The 22,568-nt window shown below is 33.4% G+C and overlaps 2 protein-coding genes, 1 long non-coding RNA gene and 2 other non-coding genes across 6 annotated transcripts; all 5 read right to left on the minus strand.

Moving 5' to 3' along the window:
* Nucleotides 1-511: 511 nt before the first annotated feature.
* TRNAL-UAA (transfer RNA leucine (anticodon UAA)) lies at nucleotides 512-595 on the minus strand. Its single transcript has one exon. It is a non-coding gene; the product is annotated as a tRNA-Leu (tRNA).
* Nucleotides 596-2,587: 1,992 nt separating this feature from the next.
* Nucleotides 2,588-2,671, minus strand: TRNAL-CAA (transfer RNA leucine (anticodon CAA)). The gene has a single exon. It is a non-coding gene; the product is annotated as a tRNA-Leu (tRNA).
* Nucleotides 2,672-2,819: 148 nt separating this feature from the next.
* On the minus strand, nucleotides 2,820-4,549 carry LOC104707419 (reticulon-like protein B2). Its single transcript, XM_010423765.2, has 5 exons — nucleotides 4,087-4,549; nucleotides 3,705-3,885; nucleotides 3,471-3,612; nucleotides 3,310-3,379; nucleotides 2,820-3,218 (listed from the first exon to the last, which is right to left on the minus strand). The coding sequence occupies exons 1-5, from the start codon at nucleotides 4,319-4,321 to the stop codon at nucleotides 3,049-3,051; spliced, it is 798 nt and encodes a 265-aa protein (XP_010422067.1). The 5' UTR covers nucleotides 4,322-4,549; the 3' UTR covers nucleotides 2,820-3,048.
* Nucleotides 4,550-13,323: 8,774 nt separating this feature from the next.
* Nucleotides 13,324-15,488, minus strand: LOC104707420 (uncharacterized). 2 transcript variants are annotated; one of them, XR_754647.3, is made up of 3 exons: nucleotides 14,999-15,488; nucleotides 14,468-14,594; nucleotides 13,324-13,679 (listed from the first exon to the last, which is right to left on the minus strand). It is a non-coding gene; the product is annotated as an uncharacterized LOC104707420 (long non-coding RNA). The 2 variants fall into 2 exon arrangements; XR_754648.3 differs by lacking the exon at nucleotides 14,468-14,594 and having other exon boundaries at nucleotides 14,999-15,405.
* Nucleotides 15,489-16,566: 1,078 nt separating this feature from the next.
* Nucleotides 16,567-21,739, minus strand: LOC104707422 (putative respiratory burst oxidase homolog protein I). The gene is made up of 13 exons (XM_010423767.2): nucleotides 20,821-21,739; nucleotides 20,562-20,733; nucleotides 20,425-20,470; nucleotides 19,873-19,992; nucleotides 18,992-19,399; nucleotides 18,516-18,902; nucleotides 18,330-18,425; nucleotides 18,127-18,242; nucleotides 17,856-18,023; nucleotides 17,394-17,766; nucleotides 17,175-17,303; nucleotides 17,013-17,091; nucleotides 16,567-16,925 (listed from the first exon to the last, which is right to left on the minus strand). The coding sequence occupies exons 1-13, from the start codon at nucleotides 21,449-21,451 to the stop codon at nucleotides 16,816-16,818; spliced, it is 2,835 nt and encodes a 944-aa protein (XP_010422069.1). The 5' UTR covers nucleotides 21,452-21,739; the 3' UTR covers nucleotides 16,567-16,815.
* Between the last annotated feature and the right edge of the window lie 829 nt (nucleotides 21,740-22,568).

Genomic DNA, 22,568 nt, shown 5'->3' on the forward strand with positions numbered 1-22,568 from the left:
ATCATATGTTTTCACTATATAAACTTTTTTTTTATTACAAATCATAATTTTTTTGTGTTTACAAATGATTTTGATTGTTGCAAACCATGGATTATAGAATTCATACATGGTTCTCATTCACGCAAAATTAATATAGTTACCCGAAGAATTGAACACGTTTGGAATTGGATGTTTGACATGATAAGACGATTTGCCATATTTTTGCTTAAGAGAAAACATAGAGACCATGTTGTGCTGAAACGTTAAATGTTATGACAAGGTTGTGATGAGATGGTGCTTTTTGTTACGATGATTTATTTTGGAAAACAAGAAGTGAAGTGGAACCCAACTGTATTGTTACTTATTCACCATTCTGGTCCATATTTATCAGTTCTTTTATATTGAACTGATGTTAATTGACAAACATATACAAATCGTGAAATTAAGAAATTAAGAAGGAAAAAAAAGGTTAATTACGTCTTCAAATCATTTAGCATAGTTATAAAATACAAAATTAGGCAAAAAAAATAACTGTCAGAAGTGGGGTTTGAAACCACGCCCTCGTAAGAGGACCAGAACTTAAGTCTGGCGCCTTAGACCACTCGGCCATCCTGACTTTGCTGAGTACTACTGATAAATATGTAATAAAAGCAAGCACAAGCACCACCCAAAGACAATTGAGAAAACTTATTCTTCCTTCATTATGTCGGAATATAAATATTATATCAAAACTAAAATTCGTAAGACACAGTTATTAGTTGTAATAAAAAATCGATAAATAAAAGAAATTATAAAGAGTTAAGAGGTCTTTCACTAAATATTTAATTTAAAGAAAAGGAAAAAAATAGTCAGTTTTATAACAAATGTATTTGAGAAATGTATTTTTGGTCAAAGGATACAGGAGATTAAAATCCATAAATAAATTAATATGCACATAGCAAGATCACGACTACAAATTTGGTCCTCAAATTCTCATGCCACACACAACACGGCAAAAAAAAAAAAAAAAAAGAAAAATACATTTGCTTCAGAAGAAAACTAATTTATTGTCAGAAATAACAACTTAAGAATACGCTAAGAGCGAGAGAGAGTTGCCGCGAGAGAGAAAGCCGCCGCCAGTTCGATCTGCTTCGATCTGCCTCTCCGGTTGCCCTTTCGGCGCTGGAGATGGATTCGCCCTTCTTAGTTTTTCTTCTTCCTCTTTGTAGTTCTATTTCCGTTTTCCCGCTCCTTGTTATATTCTCGCCGTCGTTTGGGTGGTTCCAGTGATTCCTCGGCGCGTGAAGCGAAGATCCGTCGGGTGGAGGTTGCTGGTGAAGGCCCTGGTGCAGATGTTGGAGGATGGCGTCGATTCTGGGCCAGATCTGGTGGTTTTGGGCTGGTGACTTCGTTTGCCGTTTTGTCACCGGCGGTTTGTGGGCATCAGAAAGCAGTGAGGGCTGAAGCTCTTCTTCGACGAGCTTCAGTGGTCGGGTCTGGGTTAGTATGTGCTCCATTCCAGCCACGACAGTGTCCGGCAACAAGGAGTGGTGTTGTTTTTGTTTTTTCAGTCCAACCAAGGTGATGTATGTCTCGTAACTTGACGGGAGTGATGATGCCTCTTTGAACTTGCACTGTGAGGTGATGGTAATGCTAAATTGTGCTCCAATTTCTAATCTTTAGATGATTAGCATTCTGGTTTGTATAGTTAGTTCGGAGAACCATCTATTTCGCCGGTTATCAAAGCTTCATGACTCTTAGTCGGGTCAGTCGGATGTATTTTCCGTTATAGGTTTAGGACCGGAACAGTGAAAGCTGGAGAAACCAAACTTTTCTGATAATGCGCCTTCTAGGTGTTGAAGTTATTGAGACAAGCTCTTCACGTTGATCACGAGATTCTCATAGCTGGGATTTGATCTGCTTTCAGTATTGGTTTAGGCCTTCTATGTGTTAGTATTTGTTTTCGTGTCATTGGGTCAACTTAGGTGGTTTAAGAAATGATTTCACTCTGAGTCGTGGTGTGTTATCTATCTCGATGTGGTTAAAAAATGCAATGGTTCTCGATTAGGTAGCGTTGGATCCGCCTAGTGTTCAGGGTTGTACTTGATCAAGCATTGCATTTGTTTTGTGGTCCAATTCTATTGAGACGAATGTAATGTGCCTTTGATTTGGTTGTATCATTTGGTTATTGGAAAGTTGATGTTGAGCAAAAAAAAAAAAAAAAAAAAAAATTATTGTCAGAAGTGGGGTTTGAAGTTATTGAGACAAGCTCTTCACGTTGATCACGAGATTCTCATAGCTGGGATTTGATCTGCTTTCAGTATTGGTTTAGGCCTTCTATGTGTTAGTATTTGTTTTCGTGTCATTGGGTCAACTTAGGTGGTTTAAGAAATGATTTCACTCTGAGTCGTGGTGTGTTATCTATCTCGATGTGGTTAAAAAATGCAATGGTTCTCGATTAGGTAGCGTTGGATCCGCCTAGTGTTCAGGGTTGTACTTGATCAACCATTGCATTTGTTTTGTGGTCCAATTCTATTGAGACGAATGTAATGTGCCTTTGATTTGGTTGTATCATTTGGTTATTGGAAAGTTGATGTTGAGCAAAAAAAAAAAAAAAAAAAAAAATTATTGTCAGAAGTGGGGTTTGAACCCACGCCCTCTTACGAGGACCAGAACTTGAGTCTGGCGCCTTAGACCACTCGGCCATCCTGACATCTATGACTCAATTGCGTACTGCATATATCTACCCAATCAATATATCTAATTAACATAGCTAAGACGTGTACTCTCTTTTGGCCTCTCGAGTAATCGAAGCATACAAGATATTAAGATAACAAGACATACATATTGATACACTAAAGTCGACCAAGATAAATATATATAGACCAAGAGAACAACTGCAAATTTTGTCCTCCTTCCCACAACACCAAAATAACCACAAAATCAAAATAAAGAAGCAAAGATCTTAAAGTAAAATGCGGAATGAGAGCTAACACATAAACTATTTAGATTTACCAATTCACAACACAAACCCACATTTAAAAAAACCAGAGTATTGTGAGCATTACACTCAAAACCCAAAAAAAAAAACTAATCTTTCTTCTTGTTCTTCAAAGGTCCCCTTGGGATTTTGCTCAAAACCTTTGCGTCAAACACAGCGTATTGCTTCTTCAATTCAGCCATCGCTTTCTCACCGTATGGGTCTATTTTGTCTTCATACTTGTCGTAGATAAGAGGAACAGTGAAGAGCAGAACCAAAGCTGAATCAGATCAAGAACCATACATCAGAACTTGTTTTGTTATTAAGATTTTTAAGGAAAAAGCAATACTTTCAGAAGTCGTAAGTGTTACCTATGTACGCCAATGTCAAGAAACTACAGCAGCCGCCCAAGATGGATAGAACCCACAATCCAAAAATTGCCTGATTCGATCAAACAGTACAGTTATTGTCAAAAGCTTAAAAGTTGAGACATTACTAAGAACGGATTAAGTCCTGGAGAGTCTAAACTTACAGAGAGGAACTTCTTGATATCCCTTCCAGATGCAATCTCATGAAGAGAAGAGAAACCACGGTTGATTTCGATTCTGAGACCCGAAGCAAGCTGAAGAAGAGGTTCTTCAGGGATATGAACTTCAGGAATCTTTGGTGGTGACCTGAAATTGGTACCAAATAAGGGTCAAACTCAACTAAGCTTTAATCTATGATGGCATTTCCATAAGATTTAAAAGATCACAAAGAAACTTACTTATGAATAAACATGGTGGCATTAGACCATAGAAACAACACAGCAAGAGCAACGATCATAACATGACACAATAGAGTAAGAAGATGATACTCCATCAATTCAAAGAGCACCCAAGCTACTGTAGCACCACCAATTACACCACCTGACATCTTCTTGTTCTTCCACATAAATATATCCGCCGCTGCGCAAAATTAGGGTTCTTCTATAAATCAGAGAATCTCAGAAGTATCATTAATTAAAAAGCAAACACATCTAATACACAGATTCAAACTATAAAACATCATTAAATTAACCAAACCCCTAAAACGATAAAATCAACAAGATCAATTTCAAATTCGTATCAAACAAAATTGAGATCGGAGTAAGGAAAAAAAAAACGTACGTTTTCCACCGCCGAGAACCTTATGAACAGGTCTCTCCCTACCAAACAAACGATAAACCTTCGATTTCAAAGACCTCGGAGACGAAGAAGACGATGGTTTCTTCTCGTTCTCGTCATCTGATGAAGACGAATCACCTTTGTGATGGATCTTCTCCGATAACTTCTCCATCAACGATTCTCTCTCTACAACCTCCACCGCTGGTGAAGATTCTGCATGCTTATGTTCATCCGCCATTGATTCCGATCGCAGCTTTCCGTTTCTTCTTCTAGGGCTTTCTGGAGAAGAAGGATCTCGAAGGAAGCCTTAAAAAATAGAAGGAGAAGATTTAGAATCGATCTGAACCGTTGAATAGATTGTTTTGATCTGAACCGTTGATTTCAAATCTCAGCGACGCTTGGGGGAATCGATGTTAAAGACATGGGGGAGACGTATATAAATATAATAATAAACCGTGTCTTTCTCAAAGGACGGAGATTTTAACGCCGTTGATCTATAGCCACGTCTGTTTAACGGCGCCGTCATTAATGTGGTGTCGAGGTGTCACGCGGCTGGACTATGAGAAGGTCGAACCAGTGGGGTTGTGACATGAGGTGCACTTTCGGTATTGTATAAAAAAGACAATGATAATTAAAAGTTATTATATCTTGATGACGATAAATTGGAAAAAAAATATTATAATTAAGGAAATTGGAACCGTCTTAAATTTTTTGATTAACAAAGTTAAAAAGACGTGTTTAAGAAAAAGAATGTTCTAGAAAGTGAAGAAGCATTTAATTAATTTATTTTGACAGCGTTAGGTCGAGTTGTATTATGGGCCCAAAATGAGCTGAAGATAATTATGAAGCCCAGTTGTAATTTTCTTATTCAAGAAAGCAATTCAAACCCCTGTAAAGAATTTTCGATTTGAAGACCGGCTTTGTATATAATAAGAAGGTTTATTTGCAAATAGGTGAATGGTGACAATTTGCACGGGAAAAGGGTTATTTCGTATCTGTATTGTTTTAAAAGTGTCAATTTTTACCTTTATAAATATTTAGTGTTAATTTTCTACTTCAATTAAAATTTAAATTTTATATCCAATCTATATATACATTTTTGAAGTACATTTTGTGTTCTACCCTTTTATTTGTACTTATTTATTATTTACAAAGTTAATCCCTAAATTTTTTCCAAGAATAATATTACTTCAGATTTTGTTTACTACAAATTTTACATTCTATTCAAACTAAAAAAAAATTACAGCAAAATCATTATGAAAACAGAAACTATAATATATTTAATTACATCTTCTACTGTGTTTTGAAGATACTCTATCTCTAAATCTTTTGCAAACAAAGAAAACAACAATTTGATTCCTATTTTGTTTTCCAAAATCTGTGAAGTTTGATTGTTAACGTAAGAAAAACTTCGATTTACATTTATTTAAATATTATAATTAATATATATAAACTTAATAAAATTTTAAAAAATCTTACGAATATGTAAAATTAAAAAAAGTTTTAAATAATATATAATATGGTTATATATTAGATGGGTTATAAAGAGGACATGTTGGAATTAATAAAATATTATTAAATTTGTGCTAACACGGGTTAAATCTTCATTTTACTATTTATTAACACTATTAATATTAGAATATCTGACATATAAAATTAAGTCGAATTAACTAAGATTGTGTAAAATAATTAAATCATTAAGAAAAATGTTAACTTAATCATAGCGTATAAATGACTTATTATGTATTTTAGATCCCGTATTTTTTTGTTATAATAATTAAAAATCAAAATAGAATCTCAAATACTAAACAAAACAAACTAAATATAACAAACAAATGGTCATGAAGTATATCGTGATTAAAAAATTAATATAAATATTTAACCGCACAAACGACCGTGAAATTTAGTTATTCTTCTGTTTGCAAAACATCCAATATTTAACAAACAAATACAATATAAAATATAAATAATAATAAAAATTATATGCACGCGGTGTACCGCGGATTAAAATCTAGTTAATTAATATAAATGGTGCCTATTTCAAGATGGATGCTGACTCACATGACACATGTGAGAGTGAAGTGGCATCATCGTGCTGACTCAGATGACACATGTGAGAGAGTGCGGTGTCATCATTTATAAAAAAACGACATCGTTTTGATTCTGCGACTTAAACAAAACAAAAAAACTCTAACAACCAAGATTCGTATCACGTGTAGTAACTTTATATTTAAAAGTATATTTATATTTTTAAGATATTAAGTACATAATATATTTTAAAATACCAAACTTGGTTATATTGAAATTATTACTAAAAACATAGATAAACTAAAGTGTGAGAGCGGTGACAAACTAAAGACTTTCCTCTTTTATATTTCTTGATTATCTATCTATTTATTTTATTTATGGGAAGATTTACGACACATGATTTTCTTCTAATAGTACAATGAATTAATGCTTTTTTTTGTGGAAAAACAGGGAGACAAGGTGAGACGTCAGTAAAGTAAGATGTTCCTTCGCTATTCTGTTTGATATGACTGTATGGTGGGGGTGGAAATGGAGATGTGAAAAAGTTTTGGCGAAATTGACAAATGCAGGGAAAGAGTTAAGTTTGTTAAGGATATGGCCAAGGAAGTGCATCATGCAAACTTGGATTGCCGTGGAGCGTCAAATGCAACGGTTCGAGTGGAGAGGCAGATTGCATGGGCCCCACCTATGGAGAGCTGGTTCAAGCTTAATATTGATGGTACCTCTCATGGAAATCCTGGTTGTGCTACGGCTAGGGTGTTATTCGGGATGGTATAGGATGTGGATTCAGGGTTTTACGCTGAACATAGGACATTGTACGGCTCCCTTGGCAGAGAGTTAAGGTTCCCCGACACCTATTCCAGCAAAACCTGGTAAAAAAACTGACCTCTTCTATCCGGACAAACAATACGACTCCATAACCCTGACATCGCCGGACAATCTCTAAGGATGTGGACAATCTATAAAAATATTTCCAGAATTTCCATACATATAAAAAATATGTAATTTATATAAGAATTATATAAGAATATTGAGAATTGCAAACATATAATGTCATTAGGGTTAAAGTTCAAGGGTTTAAAGTTGTCATTTGTGAGGGAATTGCTATGATTTGGGATATTTGCAATGGATTTGCGACAAATTTAGGGTTTAGGTTTTGAAATTGTCATTAGTGCCCTAACTTTGATTATAAATTTTGGATTCCTCTTTTTAATCATTAATAGTAATGTAATTAGTCTTTAGGGTTTAGGTTCAAGGGTTTAAAGTTGTCATTTGCGAGAGAATTGCTATGATATTAGATATTTGTGATGGTATTGCGACTAATTTGCTATGCCACTAACAAATCCATCGCAAATTTGTCGCAAACCTTGAATATCTAATTTATAGAAACCATCAAAATAATTTTAAAAAGTTAGTCAAATAAACTTTCAAGTATATTATAAGGTCCTATAGGCTCATCATACTCTTTTCTATCATCAAACTTTCCAAAATTGTCCAATTTAGCATCTTCCTCTAATCATTAACTATTTTCTACACTATATCATATATATGTTCATTATATTGGGACAAATATTTGACAAATATACACAAAGTGTCCAATTCTCCAACAATTTGTGTTGCACTGCCTTATCTTTGATTATAAGTCTTGGATTCATCTTTTTATCATTAATAATAATGTAATTAGTCTTTAGAGTTTAGGGTTAAGGGTTTAGGATTAAGGGTTTAGGGTTTGAAGTTGTCATTTGCGAGGGAATTGCTATGATTATGTTAATTTGCGATAGATTTGCGACTAATTTGCTATATATCTAGCAAATCAGTCGCAAATATGTCGCAAACTCTGTATATTTAATTTATAAAAACCATCAAAATAATTTTAAAAGTTAGTAAAATTAACTTTCAAGTAAAATTAATTTTCAAGTATATTATAAGATCCATTGTCTCATCATACTCTTTTCTATCATTAATAGTAATGTATTAGTAATGTATTTCATAATAATTTACCTTATGAACACATTAAAATATATTTCAGAATAATTATATTAAGTTTTATAATATTTATAAAAAATAATTTCCTAATTTTGCAATGGATTTGTTATGGCTATCACAATTCACTCGCAGCTCCATAGCAATTTTGCTATGGATTTTGTTTTCGCAATTGCGTCGCAATATTGCGATTAATTTGCGAGGAAGTTGACTTTCCCTGCCAATTTGTCGTAAATGCCTCGCAAATGAGCAGCGGGTTTGCGACGACTGGCTTCCTCGCAATTTTGCGAGGAATTTGCTAGAGATTTTTTTTTTCTCGTAATGTCCTCGCAAATCCAATGCAAATTTGCGAGAGCTATATTCCGTTGCAACTTGTCTTCGCAAAACGCGTGTTTTCTTGTAGTGCCCCCCCCCCCCCCTTTTACATACCTGACAGACCCCCGAATCACACAAATCCATTTGTTGTCTTTACGAATTAGTCATGATAACCTTATGCACAACCAGCCAAAAGAAAACTCTCACTCTTTCAGGAATCTTGAATTAATGCTTTTAATCATAAGTGATTTGTGTTACAAAATATAAAAGATGATTTTTATTAATTTATTATTCTTTGTGTATTTATATGCAAATGTTCATTTAAAACAAGAACATCTACCCAACTATCTTTTTCCTTCATCTTTCAAGATTTTTTTTCCCAATAAAACAAGAAAATAAAATGTGTATGACAGCAATCGTTGAACGCCTTGGGAATTCCCTCTGAAAAACTTGAAGTTATAGCAGTAAACGATAAATTATCCCGAATAAGATTTCTTCATATAGCGATGATTTCCCTATGTGGCTTCGCAGTAGTATGGGGCAGCATGATCGCATACAAAAAAAGACACAAACTTTGTCCTTTCTCTATTTAAATATTTGGGGGTATTTGGCATATATAGTTACGTTTGTAAGTTGTTTGATTGCTTTGTTTCTCCAAACTCACCAAATTCGACATTCAATGTTCACAAAATCATCCCCATTATTGTCTTGATAACTGTTAGCCTCACCATGTTTCTCGTTGGCTTCTTGTCAAATAGATTGGATGTTTGTGTTTTTACATTATCTGTCATCTTCGCTTTCATCTTGATTGCCGCCGCGGAAGGTTTTGGCATTTTTTTTAATCTAGTCTTAGCCGCGCTTGGAGTTCTTTCAGGAATATCCGGTTTAAACATATAGGTTGGAGCAAGTGCTCTTGTGATCATCCTTCATTTATTTGTAGTGTGTTCTGTAAGTATTTGTAACGGCAAAATATCAACTATGGAAGAAAGATCATGCGAGGAATTTGGAAATCGATTTTTAAGCTATATGAAAAAAAGAAAATGAGAATAATATTTTATATAGGTTACTTAGTATGGAATTTAATAGGTTAGGCCAAGCCGCAAGAAGACTTTGTTGCTCTATTCTAATTTTCCTAAGTATTGTATTTATTTGGTTGTTATTAAGAACAATAATATCTTAGTTATATGGATTTTAATAGAACTTACCATGGATTCTATTATATGTAAATTGAGTAGTACTTGATTCTCAAGTTATCAACTAATTTGACAAACATATTCTTTTTTCATATATGAATTTATTAGATACTAATGCTTCCTAGCTATACCTATCCGAGTGTCATTGTTCTCATATACATTTTACTTCTTCTTTACAACCTACAAATTCTAAGTCTTTACCACCTCCAAATTCTAAATCTTCATGACCTACAAATATAATTCTAAATCTTTATACCACCTCGAAAATCTAAGTCTTCATCACCTATTCCTACTACCAGTGGCGGATCTAGTAAATAATTTTATGGGTGACAACAATTCTAAACTATAAAAACTAAATAATATTTAAAAACCATGTCTTATAAACATACTATACATAATACCAACTCTTTACCATATCATATTTCTTATTCTATCTCTTACGATATATTTACTCATATTTCCAATCCTAGATTTGTTCTATAGTGTGGAAACATAACCAAACACAGTTCATCAAGTCATGACATCTGAGAAATGGACTAAGGCTGCTAATAAAGAGCTTCGTGTTCTTAAGTCTTTGAGTCTGATGGTTTAGTGATGGAAATACACTCATATTGTGGGAGTTCGAAATTGTATATCAAGGGCTATCCAGTACCGTGTTTAGGTTCATATAGGCTTAGGACGAATAAAAAAAATTTAGTTTTTATTATTAAAAAGATGATTATTAAAAAGGTTAAAAATGATATATATATATATATGGTTACTCATGCAATACGTAGATGATATGTATTTTTTAATTGTTTATATATTTATATTATTTTATAACTATGATAAAATGATCTATATATACAAATTATCTGATTGTTTGATACATTGAGTATAGTTTACATTAAATTCTATATAAATATAAATTATAGGTGTGGCTGTTTATATATAGCAGCAAATTAGTCATTTTTGGTTCTTTGAAATGTTGAATAGATATTAACAAAAAAATAAGCAAAAACATATGTAAAATCTGAACAAAACATAAGTAAAATATTTGTATGTATGTGTTTTTATAACACATAAATTAGACTCTCAGATATCATACCATCTATTTTTATAGTCATACTAGCATTTTGTTAGTTCATTAAAATAATCTTTTCATATAAAATTTTAATACAAGTTCTCAAATTTAAATGTGTTTTCATTTTACTTTCAAACATCTAAGAGATTATATAATACTCTATTAATACAAATAAAAATATGAAATAAGAAGATTAATAACAAAACAAAAAAAATTTCCACAAAAAACAAACAAAATATCATGGGACATTTTAGATAAAAAGCGTAAACACAATTTCAAACTAAATACATAACCTAACTAAAAAGATATATGGTCTTACAATTTTTTACTATTTTGCGGCCTTCTTTTCTCTAACAGCAGCCTTCTTGCTGTTAGCATCAAAACCTTCACATAAAAGCTTCTTCAATGTAACTGCCAAGGATTGAATTGCAATAGCCCATATAGGTACCTTCGAAGATACTAATACCATCATGGCCACAGAAGCAATCCCATTCACCATTCACCATTCACCATTCACCAGACCAAAGTCATTTTTTTATGTAGACAAGGTTTAGAAAAGCAACAAGATGGAAATACGCTAAAATGACACATGTCACCAACATCCAAAACAAGAAGAGATCAGATTCTTTCTTGTTGGGAATCTTATCTTTCAATAGAGTAATAGACCACAGGATGATAGTTTCTACAAAGGACTGAAGCAATCAAGCAACGCAAATAAACTTCCCACCCCAGTTTGCTTTGCCATTGACAAAAGGAGGGAGTACAAACATAAGTACAATATCCAGGACGAAGATAACAAAAATGACTAGCAGTACTTTAGAATGGAACTGCTCATGGAGGTAGAGATATGTAATCATAGAGGCTGATACAGCAGAAACGACTATAGTCAGTATAGCTAGGAACTCCATAGCCCAGTAGGTAGATACGGGTAGTACCAAAGAAATATAGTCTTCATGATTAAGGTGCAAGGAACTTCAAAGGAAAAGGAAAGAAAGCGAGATGGGAGATGAAGATAAAAACAGAACAGAGAGAATTAGGAGATGAATGAATGAATGAATGCTACTACCTTCTTAAATGTGTTTTATATAGGGCTAAATCAACCAACAACATTAAAAAGTAAAACAAAGAATTAAAAAAAAAGTTGTGATTTTGAAAAGAAATGAGGTTAAAGTACTTTTTAAAGGTTAAGCTCTTTATTAGCAGCCTTAGTCAGCATTCTAGTCCATTTCTAGTCAGCATTCAGCAATGCATTTTGTTAAGCTCTTTAACCTCTAGTCCATTTCTAGAATATGTTTGGTTGATATAGAGCTTAACCTCTAGTCAGCAATGCATTTTGTTAAAGTACTTTTTAAAATTTCTTACTTGATATAGGGCATGAAAATATGTTTACATGCATCAGACTTATTGTTTAAGACTAATCAATGTTTTGAGTAAGTTGATTAACATTGTTAACTCGCAGATGATCCAATTTTGCTATAACAATCAGGCTCTAGAACATTCTACTTTGAATACATAAAAGCAGATATAAGCAATAGCTTCACAAACCTTGTAACTTACCGTGGTTTTCTTTCTTTCCTATGTAAGTTAGTTGGTTGCATCATGCTCTCGCTAGAAGGGAGTATCAAAAACCTTGTACCTAAATTTAATGGAGTGTTTGTTGACAAAAAAAAAAAAAAAAAAAAAAAAAAAAAAAGCAATATCTTCACAAAAGCCTTGCTTGTTGGACTTTAACAATCATGGATCAGTGGTTATGTCAACTTCATCTTTGAAGGAGACTGCGTAAATTTAATAAACACTCTAAATGGTGTTCAAAGGAATAGGTCTCTAGCAAACTTCATTCATGATAGACAGTATTGGATATCAAAGTTAGATTCAATTTCTTTTCAATTTGCAAAGAGAGAATGTAATAGGGCAGCTCATAACTTAGCAAAATTTGGTTGTTTGAACAATGTTTTCTATTCTGATTCTGGTGCTGTACCCGATTGGCTAAGCCATTCCATCTGTATTGACTCTTCTTAAAAGGAAATAAAGTTCTTATCGTGGAAAAAAAAAAGCAATAGCTTCACACGTTCTCTCAGATATATATATGTCTAAAGACTATAATAATTTGATTATTAAGCTTTATCTCTTTTGCATTGCAATATAAATCTCCACACACAAGAAATATAAAGAGGGGTAAAGTTATGAACTTAGGATATCGATACTACATACTAACCTCTCTATTTGGTATCTTTATAAAATTATACTTATCTGGTACTTACTAATCAGAAATAGTAAAGTTAAGAGTAGGGGATTGATAAAAATAATTATCATCGTTTTACATAAAATTTTGTTAATGTACACATGTTCCGATCAATCTACTATATCAATCATACGGCCTATGGCACCACTAGAACATGTTAAGTTAAATACATTACAGCAAGTATCGTTTTTGCATTACAATATAATAAATCACACATGAGAAAGAGAAAGAAAAAGAGACGGTGTAGTTAGAAGAAGACTGATACAACTAATGAAGTACTAGGGCATCTCTAAGAGCATGGCCATTCCACATCCTCAAATGAATGTCTCTAACTTTTAATAATATTAAAAATAATATAAATCTAAGCTTAGAACTTCACATCCTTGTTTTTATTTTTTGTCCTCCCATTAGTCATCTTTGGGTGTCAAATGGTTTAAAAAAATCAGAGAACTTGTTTTACAAGCAACAATCAAACAAAATAAAACCATTTTCCATCTAACTCTCAAACATCCTCTCATTGCACAACAATCACAAACCAAAACCAGTTTCAACAATTCAAACCATTGTATAATTTCAGACATTGACCATAGTTCCTCCACATCAACGATATAAATAAAGCCCAGGCTCAATAGTCCTATGGATATCCCATTCAATATGCCAAACCCCATCACAGCTCGTGGATCAAAAGGCTTGTGCTCGAACATCTTCATCCATAATGCCACATGAAGGGAACAAAATGTGACCAAAAGATGCCAACTTGTCAAAGTAGTCGCTGTTCATACAAAATAACAAGAGTAAGTACAGAAGCTCAATTGCATAAGCTGAAATATAAGCAGCTACGGAAAAAATGGGGGTAGAGCAGTGTCTTGATCAGTATAATACTACATCATAACTGTCGGTGTATCTTAGGATAAAACAATAAGTCCCACAGAAAAGAAGAGCTAAAGAGTAAACAAAAGGACCTCATAAAGTAAGAAGACATTTACACAAATATCACTATCAAAGTCACAGTAGCATCTAAATTCGAAAATGTTTGTATTACATACCAAGAAAATGAAACTTTCCTAAACACATACAAAATCATGAAGGAAATTTCAGGATATGGATCGTAAGGAGCCAAAGAGGTGATAGTATGAAGTAAAATGAGCTATATAATCTATTAAAGTTCAGCTCATTCCTCAGATTTCATAAGATAAAACAGGCTCGCAAAACACGAATGGATCCAAAGGAAACAATTTCGGAAGCAACATGGATATAGATAATCAAAAAGGAGCATGTGAAATGAAATATGCAAAGAAGAATACCTGAGACGAGAGATTGGTTTATAAGAAGAGAGAAACAAGACTTACAACGTAACCAAAACAAGAGGCAAATCAAGACTGTTTTAACTAAGCTTTATACAATGTAAAAACAAAACCGATAAACCATTAAGCGTTTCTATCCAAGCAAACATTAGAACCCAATGAATTTGTGAAGATAAAACAAAATAAAAAAAAAAGCAAAGACAACTACAACCAAAAAGCAAAATTTAACAAACTAGAAAGGAACAAAGTCACTAACCTTGCCCGCTTAGGAGAAGAACTCATAAACATCTCTCTCAGTAGCTTTAGGAGGAAATAGGGATTTGTGCAAACTTCAAACAGGTTAAAAGGGAATGGCTTTGACTCACATCACCAGACTACTTAAACTACCAAAGACAAGGATACCAAACTATTAAAACTACCAAAGACAATGTCATTTATATGAATCATCGTTGTTATTAGCCCTATCAAATGTCCACTATAACTTGCAAACAAAAGGGAAATCATTCAATCATATACCAAACTCAAAACAGGCCATATAAATTCTTCTCACTAATGAACAAATTAACCACCAGAAGATATGCAAAGAACAATTCTTTTTAGGTTTCATCAGAATCTAATCTAAATCCATGTTCAGATTAGCAATGATTATTTACTGTTCTAATGCAACTCCATAATCATCTTAAGACACTAGAGATCAACAAAACCATATCAATTCTAAATCCGAGGAACAAGAAGAACTAGATCCAAATAATAGAGAAAGGAGCTTGGCGGCCAGAAACTAGGGTACCTTGAAGAGAAAAGAGGAAGCAGGAGCACCACCATGAGGACGAAGGAGAGACAGATCCAAAACTGAAAGGAAGCCAAAAGAGAGAGACGAAGAAGAAGAGGAACCACAAAGTCTGTTTCCTCGACTGTTTAATCCAAGACAAAAGAAGAAGAAACGAGAGACGAAGAAGAATGTCGATCGGATTGTTCTCGTCGATTTTGATTATAGGAAATCTAGGAATTGATTTATCAATTCACGAAGCAGAGTGTGATACTTGTTTATATGTCGAGAGAGAGAGAGAGATGAGCCAATGAGGAGAAGGGAAAGAAAAAAACAAAAACAAAACGGAACCAATAAATTAGTGACAGGTGTCTCTGAGGATCTAAAATAATCGGGGCAGAGACACAGATCTCCGAAAAATTAGGATTAAAATTTTATTTTCTTTTTGTTATTTTATTAGAAAAATAAAAGACATCCCACCGGTATAAAATGCTCTAAAACCATCTCCCATAGTTTTCTCTATATTTTTTCTCTATAATAGAGATCTCTATAACATGAGTGAGTTTTACTCCAATCCATCTCTATTCTCACCTTTAAAATAGAGATTGTTATTTTTTTTTCTATTTATAGAGGAACACTTTGTAGGAAAAAATAGATTTCCTCTATAAATAGAAAAAAAATAGGAATCTCTATTTTAGATGTGAGAATAGAGGTGGGTTGGAGTAAAACTCACCCCTATTATAGAGGATCTCTATTATAGAGGAAAAAATAGAGGACTATTAGAGATGCTCTAACCCTACTCAAATCTCTATTTTCACCTCTATTTTTTTACACTAACTCATACTCTATTTTAGAGTTACTCTATTTTTTAGAGAAAAAAATAGAGATATACATTAGAGATGTTTCTTGCATATACTTCTCTGTCTTTCCTTTATACCGATTGTCCCTAAAGTTTACGTGTCAGCCTCAGCATCATCATCAATGTTAGTCACAAAAAATTTGAGTGTAAATAAAAAAGCTATGATTTTTTTATAAGTGGAACTTGTAAAACAATACATGTTATTTCATATCCTATTATGCATTGCATTGCATGCCTTTAATATATAGATCAACTAACTCTGTTTACTGGAATTTTTAACAAAGAAAATGTGATATGTGAGGCTAATAGTATGATCAAAAGTGCAAAATCCATCAAGCAAAATAAAGGAACTAGACTCGCTTGGGAGAGAGATTGAGGAAGCCTATTTCAAGCACAGATCTATACGAGTTCATTGGCTTCAAGTGAGTGATCAAAAGTCAAAACACTGCTTAATTACTTCTCATAAAAGTCACCAGAATGTCTTGAATACTAATAGAGCTTATAACAGGAACAGCTCAGGTGGTTCAGAGAAGTTACCTCTGCAGCAGAGTTGAAACGGATTACGGCCTTTCACTAAAAATCTTCTTCTTCTTTTCATTTTTACTCATTGTAACTTTTTTTTTTCACAATACAAAAAGATGAACCAAACTAATTCATAATTAAGTAAATAGGATCAGCAAAAAAAAAGACAACAACAACAAATAAATAATCTGATTAAATCATCTGCAACTTGTGCGAACTTTTTCTTTTTCTATTTGTCTTTTTTTATCACAAGCTTTAACTGTGATTTTTTAACATTTTTGACAATCCTACTCTAAGATGAAATGGTTAAAATGTGTGATACATACACCAAAGGAAAAGAAAAAAAAAACAACAAGGATATGAGAAAAGAACATTGCATGAACAATTTACATATATTCCTTGATTCGATTTCATCCAAAAACAATAAACGTGAGGGACTATATATTCTTTTTTTCCTTTAGAACTGTTCTTTGTGGAACTCGAACCTGGAGCAACCCGTCTGGTTAAATTCATGGCAGAGTGTTGCAAGTTCCTTCCCCAAGCTCGGTACTCCACAATAGAACACTCCTATATTTTTTTTATCTTTTTCAAATTAAACTCCTTAAGACAAAAGGCAAAAAACGGACAAGGTTTCAAATGATTATTTTGTATTACCTATTCTTGCGTTCCTATGTTTGGTGCTAATCTTTGATAAAACCTTCTTCCATTTCGGCCTCCCAAAATGCGTCCGTACCTAAAAAAAATCAAAAGATCAGAAAAAAATCGAGTGTTGTTGTAAATGATAAATGTAATCGTTAAAGCTAAATTATTAATTGCCTTGGTTCCAGAAAATATGTCTACGCCATTTTTAGCATGGTTTAGCGTTTGGATCATGGTGAGAAGAGTTGATCGAGTATCTCCTTCTTCGTACACACTAGTCAAGTAGTTGTGCATCTCAATAACACCCTTTTTATTTGTTTACAAGGACAAATATGTTAGTAATTAACTTGAAAAATGTATCTAACATAATTTCTAACATGGAAAGGTGTATGTTACCTTTATATCCAAATCAGCAACTTCGTTCATGATTTCTTTAAACCAATCGAACGAACCTTGTTCTCGTGTTACCCAGTAAAAGTAAGCGTTCTTGGTCATCAATGTCCTCGTTTGATTTTGTGGACTTCTAAACCGAGCTTCCGAGTTTAAGCAACTAGAACTGTGATCCGACGAGATGTTGCTGTTACTACGACTACCTGACATACTGATCACATCTTGTTCATTTTGCTTAATAATGTTGTTGAGTAGATCTCTCAAAATGCTAATGAAAGGTGTTGCGCCGATTCCAAGGCCAACGAGTAATACCACATCATACTTCCAATGGTCTTGCGCTGGAGCACCATAAGGTCCATCTATCAACAGCTCTGGCAAACTAAAATTTCAAGAGAGAATAATCAAAATTTCACATTTTGAAAAATGTAATTATATATGAAAAAAAATTCAAAGACATTATAAATGTACCTTATATGGTTTGGTCCGTCTGCTCTGAGAAGTCCGCTTTTTCCAGGTTCAGGAGCTTGACATACCACTGAGAATGCCTTCTTAATCCCTTCTGTCCAATCACCGAGCTGACGAATGTGGATGCTGAGATAGTCATCTCCAGGGGATGAAGTAATGGAAAACGGATGCCTGTAGATGGAAGCTTTGAGTTTAGTCTTTGTGTTGTTAAAATAACATAGTGTTTACATATCTTAGATTGTATGAAAAGCTGTTAGGTTGTGTTTGGGCTTACCACTCAAATTTTGATACTGCAGGGCACTGAACATATATATATTGTCCACTCTTGTAATCAAATGACGTAGGCTTAGACATGCGTAACACAATAACGTTTCCGGGATAAATTACAACCTGATGCCAAAGATAATTAATTAGCATGTCAGTTTCCAACATCCTTTTTAAATTTCTATATGACTCTATCTAATATGCAAGACATACCTTGCAGATTTCAACTGTGTAAAGCCTCGAACGAAAGAATCTAAGTATCCTTTCACCAGCATAGAGTAAAACTGGCACAGAAAGATACATCCATATCTACAGAGGAGGTAGTATCTGTTATTATTATCACTGTTTATTTGAGAACGAAAAAAAAGTAAATTGGTAAAAGTGTTATATGGAATTTACCGTTTTGCGGTACCATTTATGCTCGAGATATAAAGAAACACCGTGGATGACTAAAAGAACATAAACCATTAGAAGTAAGTGATGTGAATACCAGAAGGCATTATAACCGGTTAGTTTATCAAATGGTTTCGGCAACTTAGTAAGGTTTCGTCTGCATCTTCGGCTGGCTAATGTGAATGCGATTACCATAAAAGCAACCATTATAAACCCAGTGATTCCCACTGGAGTGTTCACCAAGTCAAAGTACGTTGGTCTGATCACACCAAAGTAATGAACCAAGTATCTTTTGTAATCAGCTTCTGTAGATGTTAGTATCCTCGGGAAATCACAGGCAAGGTGGCTTGATGAATGTATAACCATTGCAACAATGATTGCTAGAGAGATCGTCTTGCAAAACGAAAAAGTAGGATTCAGCTGAAGCATGTATAGTCTCTCTCATATGAAAGGGCAAGACAAAAATGGTTTTTTAAATTAACCTTGTGGAAGTTGATACTGTCATCGAACGGCACTGCGTAGGACAAACCAGTGGATCTAAGATAAGTGATAGTGTTTCTACAGACAGGCAAAAGGATAAGAGCCATGTTGAACTTCAAAGTCTCAGCTGCACCTTTTGCCACAACAAGGCAGTAACCCATTACATGGAATGCGTCTTTGTTTTTGTACTGAACACATTTCCACATAAACAACCAGGCCATGATCACTAACCACAATGTCAAAACCCAAATCCTCTTCCAATTGTCTTGCAAAGAGTAAAGCAAGCTCCTGATTATTCCCCATCTTGTATCTTTTAGATTTTGACTTAAGGCTCGGCTTGTTTGGCTGTACGGTTGGCTGTAACTATGAGATATGTCTTTCTCTAGTAGTAGCATCTCTAGGTCCTTTAACTGCATCGTTTCAAATCCATAACATAATACATCACATTAGAAAATTAGAACAGAGTTCCTCTGTCTGATACTCAAGTGTCCAAATAGTGTTCTACTACCCATCTTGTGTATGTCTCTCAGAAAAATATATGTTACTATTACTCTAGGTTAAGGTTTATGTGTGGACCTCTACTTGTTTGCTTCGTCAAGGTTATATTCTATTAAAGTCGTTCTATACAAAATCAAGCTTTAATATCATTGGTTCTTGACTAAGTCAAATGTCCCTATCATGGAACTTTATAGGTAGGAGAGAGCTTCAAGCCTTCAACGTCGTCATCAATAACTAAGGTCAAACTTAACAAAGAACCTTTCTACTCTCCCTCATAGAAAATTTGAAAGGGACTGATCTGCATACTATATCAATTTAGTATTTAAGCATGTGTTTTTGTGTTATGAGCTTTCACAAGATGACAAATAAAAAGTGATGGAACCACCTCTATGTACTGAGAGTCGAGCCCATCAGGAGCCAGTTCTTCCATGATCAATGCTGCATACTCTTCTGCTCGTTGTCTCAACCTTGATAGATTATTTGCTGATGCACTTAGTATAATTATCTGTACGTTTGTCAAAATCATACGCAATAAAATTAGTTAATGCCATAATTAAAAAAGCTTCTACTTAGAAAGATTCAACGTATAAACTTAGTGGTTATATAGAAATATCATATCTTTGATTGGTAGTTACAACTTAGAAACACTACTTCTTTAAATTAAGAAAATGGCTGCTACAAGGTCAATCAAGATTTTATGCAGAAAACAAATAGCAACTCAAAGTTTTCTATTCTTGCATTGGTTTAGAAAGGAGACATAAGAACTAAATTATATCAAGACCAACCAAAAAAATATATATCAGCAAGAGGGATAATACAATATGAAAAAACATAAGATAATGGGACTCATGTAAGATTCATTATTACGTAGTCAACGATTCAATGCTGATTAGAGAATACTAAAACTAGGAAGATGGATGGAAACATAAGTCATCACCTCTTTTACTTCTTTCTCTGTGATTCTACCATCTCCATTTTTCACCCTGCACGTATAATACAAATGTCATACCAAAAAAAAAAAAAAAAATCAAAAACCTTAAACTCATGTTGAATAAGTAAGTAATCAAGATATACATGTTAAAGAAGATTTGTAGGCGAGAATCGAAGCTATCGTCTGTAATCTGATACCAAAACTCATATAGTTCTTGAAGATTGATCTTGTCAACCATTAATCTTCTTCTCCTACACAACGCATCGAACAACTCTTCCGCAAACTCTTTCGAATCCTCATTCTCATTCTCCATCCCTTTAACAGCAAAATAGTCGTCAAAATGTGTCACAATATAATGCATATGATTTGATTATAAGAGTTATTAGAGACGCATTTTCAAACCTATGCAAATAGCGAAATCACTTCGGCTAATATGACCATCTTTGGAAAGATTGACGAAATTGTTTTGAACTTGTCTCCAATCAGCGATTCCGTTATCTTTACTGCTTATGAATTTCAAACCATGAATCGCTCTCTGCGTACACGATCCAATCGGATTGGTGAATCGTTGTGTTAAGGTTCGGCATAGAAGAGCATGATCTGTAACGTGGACTACATTAGGAACCACCGGCTCAGGTGCAGACCGAGACGAATAGCCTAATGAGATCCTTTGAAGCTTCTGTTTAAGATCTCTCGAAAACTTTTTGGCTCTTTCAACCGTGTGAAGCTCTGAGTTCTGATGACTTGACGACGCGCTCCACCCTAAGCTACGAGACATTGATCCTGAGTTAGAAGCAGAGCAAGAGGTGATTATTTCTTGATCGGTGGTTGTAACGGAGTCGATGTTTAGTAAGACGCCGCTTGGGAATTCGATTGTTACTTCAACGAGCTCTTCACCGGAGGAGGAGGAGGAGGAGAAGGGTGAGTGTGGTGCAGGTAATGATTGAGAGCTTTGTGTGAATTCTCCGGTGGAAGCTATATTGGATCCCCAACGATCGTCGTCGTGAGTCCCGCCGGAGAATGACATTGACATTTTCGAATTTGTTGAGGGAGAGAGAGAGAGGAGCGAATAAATAGAGTTTTTGAATTACCAAAGCAGAGTTGAACCATGAAACGAAATATTAAAAAAAAAACACAAGTTTAGTTTCTAAATATATTACTTTAATTTTATTTTATTTGTGTTGTTAAATATATATATATACACTTGCATGTTTTAGTGTAGACAAAAAATATAAAACAAACTTATTTTTATATTTCATTCAGAGATTAATTAACATAAATGATTTAGTGCCTTTCTATTTTTTTTTTTTTTCTTTCTTTCTGAATTTGGTGGGGAAGAAGAGACCTCAAAGGAGGGATGAGTGAGTAAATATACAATTTTTTTTTGTATATAAAATTGTCTACCTAATTGGGCTTAACCAAAGCAGAGTTGAACCATGAACTAAAAAAATATTTTAAAACTGGGATCTTTTTTATAAAAAAAAATTATCTTTCTAGATTTCAACATCTTTTATATATTTTTTCCATACTAAATATACCAGCACATACATGTATATACACTAATACAAGTGTATATAATTATTTCTTTACAGTATAAAAGTACTAACGCATGCATGGATACAATTGTTAACAAATTATAACATAATCAATATATAAGAATAGTCGATAAATATAACAATTCAAAGATTTTTTCTACTATTAATAAGTTTTTTACATGATAAGTTTTGGTTATATGAAACATTTTTTATTGGTTATTTTTTATTTAAGAAGCGTATAAATATTTCATTTTCTTATTAGTTAAAATTAAAATTAGTTTTTAATTAAACTTTTAATACAAAGTGAATAATCTAACATACAATTTGCAAATAATCACATACCAAAAAAATGTATAAGAAAAAAGAACTTAATCAGACCAAGAATGGTTAGTATCATTTATTATTCTTATTTCGTGTAAAATAACTTTAAGATTCGTTAAAACTTATGTAAAATCTAAATACTACATATATACAGATCTAAACTTTTTGATTCTATTTGGGCACCCCAAAAAAATACTCATCAACTTTGAAACTAAGCACAACAAGCATAAGTATATATACATAGATTTTTTTACCTATTGAACATATGCAAAATTAAATACAAAAACTCATATT

The sequence above is a fragment of the Camelina sativa genome, chromosome 8 (genome assembly GCF_030686135.1).
Source record: "Camelina sativa cultivar CO46 ecotype springtype chromosome 8, ASM3068613v1".
Classification (NCBI taxonomy): Eukaryota; Viridiplantae; Streptophyta; class Magnoliopsida; order Brassicales; family Brassicaceae; genus Camelina; species Camelina sativa.